Source organism: Notolabrus celidotus, chromosome 22 (genome assembly GCF_009762535.1).
Source record: "Notolabrus celidotus isolate fNotCel1 chromosome 22, fNotCel1.pri, whole genome shotgun sequence".
Classification (NCBI taxonomy): Eukaryota; Metazoa; Chordata; class Actinopteri; order Labriformes; family Labridae; genus Notolabrus; species Notolabrus celidotus.
Genome location: NC_048293.1, coordinates 10,142,233 through 10,149,738, shown reverse-complemented (window position 1 = coordinate 10,149,738; position 7,506 = coordinate 10,142,233). Strand labels below are relative to the sequence as shown.

The 7,506-nt window shown below is 41.0% G+C and overlaps 1 protein-coding gene across 2 annotated transcripts; it reads left to right on the top strand.

The window, feature by feature from the left end:
• Nucleotides 1-266: 266 nt before the first annotated feature.
• On the top strand, nucleotides 267-6,761 carry LOC117806742 (peptidase M20 domain-containing protein 2-like). Of its 2 annotated transcripts, XR_004629737.1 has the most exons (8): nucleotides 267-805; nucleotides 2,803-2,951; nucleotides 3,040-3,182; nucleotides 5,002-5,156; nucleotides 5,500-5,626; nucleotides 5,798-5,905; nucleotides 6,019-6,498; nucleotides 6,610-6,761. XR_004629737.1 is itself a non-coding variant. In XM_034675784.1 (7 exons), exons 1-7 carry the CDS (start codon nucleotides 407-409, stop codon nucleotides 6,156-6,158), a joined length of 1,221 nt encoding a protein of 406 aa, XP_034531675.1. In that variant the 5' UTR covers nucleotides 267-406; the 3' UTR covers nucleotides 6,159-6,761. The 2 variants fall into 2 exon arrangements, 1 of the variants encoding a protein (XP_034531675.1); XM_034675784.1 differs by having other exon boundaries at nucleotides 6,019-6,761.
• Nucleotides 6,762-7,506: the final 745 nt, after the last annotated feature.

The window sequence follows — 7,506 nt, the reverse complement described above, 5'->3', positions numbered from 1 at the left end:
GCCCTGCATTCACGTCCCCCGGTACTGTTCGGAGTTTTTACTTTGGCAGGGTGTTTATGGGTTTTTGGCAATGCATTAATCGTGATGAGAAAACTCTGTGGACGCAAGATATCCAATATTTTATTTACCCGAAATAAAACAAAGTTACATCCTAATAATTTATTAAAAATTAAGTCAACATTTACTTGGTCGCGAGTTTCTACGAAGATCACGTCATTTTTTTCGACTTTCCAGGTTGTTCTATAAAATGGAAAGTGCCTCCAGATTATTTTCAAAGTCGGAAGCTGTTTTTCCGATTGTCCCACCACCACGTGAATGCTTTGTCAGCACAAGGTCCGAAGGGTGCATATGGACGTTTGTTTTCAACCAACCTGAAACTGTTGAGTAAAAGACTTTATAAGGGGACATGGAGAAACGACAGCAGATGAAAGACGACCTCCAGCTATGCATAGACAGTCAAAAAAACGAGCTGTACAGTTTAAGTCGGGACATTTGGAGCCAACCAGAACTGGCCGGAGACGAGACGCACGCGCACGGTAGGCTGGTTAGCTTCTTCACACAGGACCAAACATGGACGGTTGAAAGTCACTACAAACTACAGACCGCATTTCGTGCAAGCTGGGGCCCGATGGGTGGCAGGGAGGGTGAGCCAGTGCTTAACGTGGGATTCCTGTGTGAGTACGACGCGTTGCCGGACATCGGGCACGCGTGTGGTCACAACCTGATTGCGGAAGTGGGAGCTGCCGCTGCCCTGGGACTGAGAGCTGCTTTGGAAAACCAGACCGAACTCCCTGTCCCAGTCAAGGTATCCTGCAATGTTGAGGCAGGGGGAAGAGTGGGGTGGCCGACCTGGGGAAATTACTCCTGGAGTGCATCTCAAAGCTCTAAACGTCCATCCTCGCGTCCTAGTCCCGCCCACCAGAGATGCGAGGATATGAAACCAGAGGAGAGAGGAAACTTGTATAGGAGATTTGTATTTAGAGAAATGACAGATCCTTTCCTCCGGAGCGTCACTTGAAGCGACGTCGGATTGTGATGACGGCTTTAACAGCTGTTTGTGTCTGCACACATGTTCACTGTAATAACTCTGATCAATATAAACAGTAGCGGAGCTCTGTCTCTGTGTTTACCTGTTTAACACACACCTGCACATGAAGAGAATCTGCTCTCTGTTTATTCTGTCCTAAAGCATCACGGATCGATTCTCCTGTAAAATGCCTCATTATTAAATTATTTATAGCTTTAAGGAAAAATAGAAACCATGCAACTCTTTTCAAACCCGTGCTCATTAATGATCATCCTCATATTAAACGTTATTAACCTGACAGGAAATATAACAAGTGTTTTTGCTAACAGACAAACTTTACTGTCAGACTTAAGTTCTCTTCATGAAGAACACAAGAACAAACGGGGAAATTAACAGGAGGAATAACTGATCATGAATATACATTCTATCTATGATATTAGATGTTATGGCTCTTTCATTAGACAGTGAATCTGAAATAAACAATCAGATATAAAACGAGTGATCCTGTTATTTTGGTTTGATGATTTTGCTTTTATGTTCAGTATTTTGTGTTTGAAACTCATATCAAACACTTTTTAATCTCAGCTCATCAAACACCGATGATCTGTCTCAGGGCACCCTTATATACTGTTTTAAGGTCCGTCTTTTCTCTATTATTAAACTCAGCTGATGTGAAGTTTCAGACCGAGCCGCTGCAGCGTTCAATCAGTGAGAACTATTCATTAAGGGGGCGTGTCTGTCAGAGAAAAGACTTCCGCAAAGCCTGGTGTCTCCTCGATAATCCCTCCTCCGATAAGTCTTCTCTTTCCTCTCTCCTCCAGCAGAATTAAGAGCTTTTGGACGCAAGTTAAAATGGCGGGTCAGTAACTACTTCCGGTTCGGCAGAGGAGTAAGGAGAGAGGAGACTGCAGTTAAGAGCTTTGAGACGCACCCACAGTCTCCACTAATCAATCAATCAATCAATCAATCAATCTCAATCCTTCCTTCCTTCCTTCCTTCCTTCCTTCCTTCCTTCCTTCCTTCCTTCCTTCCTTCCTTCCTTCCTTCCTTCCTTCCTTCCTAGTGGGGTGGCCAACCTGGGGTCATGGCCCCTGAGCTCCACTAATCCTACCTGCCTGCCTGCCTGCCTGCCTGCCTGCCTGCCTGCCTGCCTACCTACCTACCTACCTACCTACCTGCCTGCCTACCTGCCTACCTGCTTGCCTATGCAATGGGTAGAGTATCCTTCCTTCATTCCAACTACCTACCTACCTACTTACTACCTACCTACCTACTTTGCCTCCTTTCCTATGCGATGGGTAGTCATTTCATTCAATGACATGATATAACATTACCATGTTTAAGAATTACCCACTGAATTAAAAAATCTGGTTGTGCATATGCCCCTGTTTTTTTTTAAGGGATGCTGGGATGAAAGTTAGGGGTGCACCCTTAAAGAGGGTCTAACAACGCCCATGCATCCCATGTACAAAGGACCCGAAAAAGACACATGTCCAGAGTCACCATGTAAAATACAGACAAAAGAAAATGTGTCACATTAAAATACAAAGAAGCTACTGACAGCCAGTGTAAACACAACTCAAATAGTTGACTTCAATATAAGTGCGGCCTCTGACAAGGCAAAAAGCCAAAAACAAAATTACATCAAAAAGCAAAACATCAGACAACAAAAAGTGAAACGTTTGAAATTTAGCCTAACACAGTTGTCTCGTGACTTGGCAGGACAACAAACAGCTGATAACTACGTCCTATAACTGGTTCAAATTATTTATCAGATAACTGTTCTGGGGACTCCCGCAGAGGAGGATATTGGAGGAAAGATCGACCTGATGAAGGCTGGAGCCTTCAGTGACATTGACTTCGTCTTCATGGCTCACCCAGCCCAGCAGGACGCTTCTTTCCTGCCCTGTGTCGCAATGGATGAGTGAGTTCCTGCTTACTTCACAGTATGTATGGATTTTCTCTGTCTTAATGCAAATAACTTTCTAACCTGCTGTTTTTATGTTACACAGGGTATCAGTGAAGTACTGTGGGAAGGCATCACATGCCTCTGCATACCCGTGGGAGGGAGTGAATGCGCTGGATGCTGCTGTGCTGGCCTATAATAACGTCTCTGTTCTCAGGCAGCAGCTCAAACCAGAGTGGAGGCTTCATGGTGAGGAAGAGGTAGAAACAGGGTTTAGCTAAAATTGAGACTTATTTTAAATAATATTAAATGAGAAACAGTTCTCTTTCAATCAAGTATGAAACATAATATGATAATGATGAAAGGCTCTGAATAAGCTTCCAAATTGAAATTGAAAACATTTCATCCAACTAGTTATTTGGCAATAATTTTAACTGTAGCCGCTAAAACTAGCCCTATAGAAGATCATAGAAAATATAGAACTTTTATTAGAACGTGCTGTCGGCTTCAACACAGTAATTGCAATACGATGAAGTGTCTTACATCTTGGATTAAAAACTTTAGCCACTGTGACATAAAAGGGTTTGAAGTCTTGCTTTCAGACCACTCTAGTGTAGCAGTGCATCAATTATTTGAATGATAAATCTAAAAGTCAAGATCATGAAGTACATTTTATAGCATTCATTTAATTCTCAAATCAAGACACAAATCGTTAATATGGATTGTTTTGAAATGCAAATAGGTTAGAATTTTAAACGTGATTTAAAAAATGCAGTTGATCACGATAATTATTACACTATTAACATTCAGCAATAATTCATCTTGATTTAAAAATCATTTTTTTGACAGCCCTATTTAATACAATTTCTTTGGTCCAATATAAATTTCTGTTATATTTAAGTCAAAATAACAACCTCTCTGATTCCCTGATCTAGTTTTTGAATAATGATGATACAAAACAAGCAAACCAAGGATGTAGTCATATAAGATGGTGTTAATGTCAACTTTCACAATTTTATATTTTGTTCCTTGACTTACAGCTTCATACACTCAATGAAAAAGGAATGAGGAGACTTGTCTGTATGAAAATGATTTTGGTCCCACTTCGAACTACCCCTGAAGTAGTAATTTGTTATGCACCAAGCAGTCCACACAAATTTAAATGTGTCCACTGCTGCTGCTTTTTGCGCTGGAAGCCCACAACCTCAATTTCAAAGCAGCAACCTCCGGCTGCTTGGTTGAAACTGTAGTTCCTCTAGTGTCCACTTGAGGCTGGCTTCCCAAGTACAAACCACATACACACAAATTCTTGTACACGCAGATCTTTACAGCAGAAATAAACATGTTTACAGCCTGGTACGAAACTTAGTTTAGTCTGGATAGCTCATTTCTCGGTCGGCACAGTAGAGGGGGTGATTTCTTTCATAAAGCGGCAGTTTTGCAGATATTCAGATTACGAGTTTTCCATTATGAGAGGCACAGCTGACTTGACTGACAGGCAGGAACACTAGCTGTTGGCTAGGAAGCTCAAAGCCCGCCTCTCTACCTCACACTAACTCGACAGAAGTTGAGTTTAGCATTTCCAACATGGGTCGGCTTCAAAACAGCGCTTCAGAAACAGATGGGTGATGTCACGGTTACTACATCCATTATTTATACAGTCTATGTTTTCAATTTAAAGCGCTGAGAGCACTGCGACAAAAATCAGCTGATACTGATGGCGCTGAATGTTGAAAACACTGAATCACAAATTATTTCTATGTTTCAGTCAGAGGACTGCAAAATCAAATTAGAAACTACCTTAGACAAGAGCATAAAAAGGCAGGGTAGTGACAGGTTTGTTTACTGCAACACATTTTAATTTTGACTGTCCAAAAAACTAGTGCAAACATCTGCCTCTGTGTGTGTTGTTGTTATTTTACTCTGGTGTCAAATGCACACTTATTTTAAGCTTGATTTTTGAACTGCTGTTTCAAGTGTAGGCAGATATTTTATCTCTCTTATGGTAATCAGAATTAATACAAAAATGTGGTCTCTAAACCCACACTACACATTTTCCTCACCACAGGCATCATCAAACATGGAGGAGTGAAGCCAAACATCATCCCTGATTTCACAGAGTTACTGTTTTATCTGCGCACCCCGCTGGTGAGGGATCTTTATATTCTGAAGGAAAAAGCTGAGGCCTGCTTCAGGGCGGCCGCTGTCGCCACTGGCTGTGAAGTAAGCCTAAAAATGTTGTATCCTATTTACTTGCTGTTGATTGGACACATGTTACATCCCTGATGTGGAGATGAACAGTCCAGCACATTTAGGAACAAACATTGTATGTAGTTTAGAAGGCTGGCTGTTATATAACGTTGCCCTTTTAAACATATTCCTGTAAATATGCTCTGAGTGCTAGAGTTATATAATTCCCAGTTATCTTCAGGCTACTTTTCTCCTACAGCTGCACTTGCTTCAGGCAAGCTCACATTACAGCGCATGCATGGAGCTCTACAAGCTGTTAAATGTGATCTCTACCTGTGCCCTGATCTTGATTTTATTTCCCTGCATTACATTTTAGGTGGAGATAACCTACCCAAGTCATGAATACCACAATATTCTGCCGAATGCCACACTTGCAAACCTTTATGAAAATAATGGAAACATTTTGGGGATGGAGTTTGAAGAGCAACCTGCCAACTTCTCTGGTAGGTGAAACAAAAAATATTCTTATTAAAACAGACATTTCAGTCTCACTGTGTCAATAGAAATGTAAAACATTACAAGAGTAACCCTAGAGCTGTGATCTTGAGCGTCCTTTAAGTTGTTCACTGAACCAACACACCTGTGATCACAGTGAATTTCTAATTGTCTGGCAGGTTCTACAGACTTTGGCAACGTATCATTCATCGTTCCTGGGATCCATCCTTTCTTCTACATCTACACTGACGCACTTAATCACACTAAGGAATACACAGAAGCATCAGGTATCGCAGCATGTGTCTGTTTGGAAGAAATGAAGCTGTCAGGTCTTTCCAGGTCACTTGGTTTGTCTTTTCAGTTTCTTTATCCCTAATGTTTATTTTCCGTCCTGTTTCAGGAGCTGAGAAGGCCCAGTTTTTCACCCTAAGGACAGCCAAAGCTCTGGCTATGACAGCTGTGGATGTTATTTGCTGTGCTGATCTACTGAGGCAAGTGAGAGAGGACTTCAGGCTGGCCAAACTGAAAGAGAAGAGATGATGGCAGGGCAGCAAAACAGCTTTGACAGCTCCAAAGATACAATGACTTTGAATTGTTAGATTTTTGTATTGTCTACCTGGCATCTGCCAAAGGGACAGCAGTTATGAATCAGCCTTTTGGCTAACACTAGCATCTTTACTCCAATGTTGATCAATGTGCATGGATCCTGAAAAATGAAAAAAAGAAAAAAAAATCAGTCTGAAAAGTTACATTTTATGACAGATCGGATAACCATTGCTAGTGTGATAACAGAACCTTTGTATTGCTACTGACTGATGCCAGGCAAATGGATATTTACATCTTGGATCCTGTCCATCATCCCTAGCAATGAGCGGAGCAGGTGAGAGCAACTTTAAGTTACTGATCGCTAAAAACAAACATAAATCATCAGGGGTGGTGATGATAACAGCAGTGTTCAAAGTTGTGACATTTGCCTTGTTTATTTTTAAAGGTGTGTCAACCACAGAGCTCAGAGAAGAAGGAGAGCTGAATGAGGACAGTTTCATGTTAAACAGACCGCAATAGATAAAAATCCATCACAATGGAGTGCTAACTGCAATGGAATCAAAATCAATTTAAATCAATAAAATTGTGCTAATCAAGGTTTTTTGTCACCGTGTTTGTATTTTAAGTTGGAAGCCGGGTAATAAACCTGATGATGTATGAAATAGAGCCCATTCAGAATGGCCAAGACCCCGACGCGATCCCTGTAAGGATTCTATTTCCCATAACTACCTGCTCACCATACATTATCCCTGACGTATTAACCTTGTCAACAATGAACAGTGAGTAATCTTTTTTTTAAAAGCACACCAAAGAAGCTTGTGGAAGGTTAGCAGGCAGCCCCTCCGGATTTCTTGTCTGCCAATAAAGAGCATTGGAGAGACAGTAATCAAACTGCTTTTTTTCAGCCTTTTCTACTGGTTTCAATTGCCTGAGTTTTTTTTGCGATGACAAAGAAAAGACACTTTTTTTATAAAGTTTGTAGCATGGCATGCCTTTGCTCCTGCTCCGAAAAACAAAAGCCAAATTGGTGTCGTTATCAATGGTGATTCGACTTTTAACGGACAACCCTTGGTTTTTTCCCTTTGCTTCACCAGCACACGGATGATTTTAAGTACTCAAGAGATCACATATTCAATAAAAAATCCTGGACATCTTACAGCTTAATTCTGCCATTTCTTTATGCTTGACCTATGTCTGTGTTATTTTGAAAAGTGTTGGAGCACATTCTTCAATTTGTCCCATGCTCTATTGGGATGTTACTGGGCATAAACAACAATATTAAAAACAAACATTTCTTCACATGGTGGTCACTTTGGCCCTTGAAATTTCCTTCTATAATATA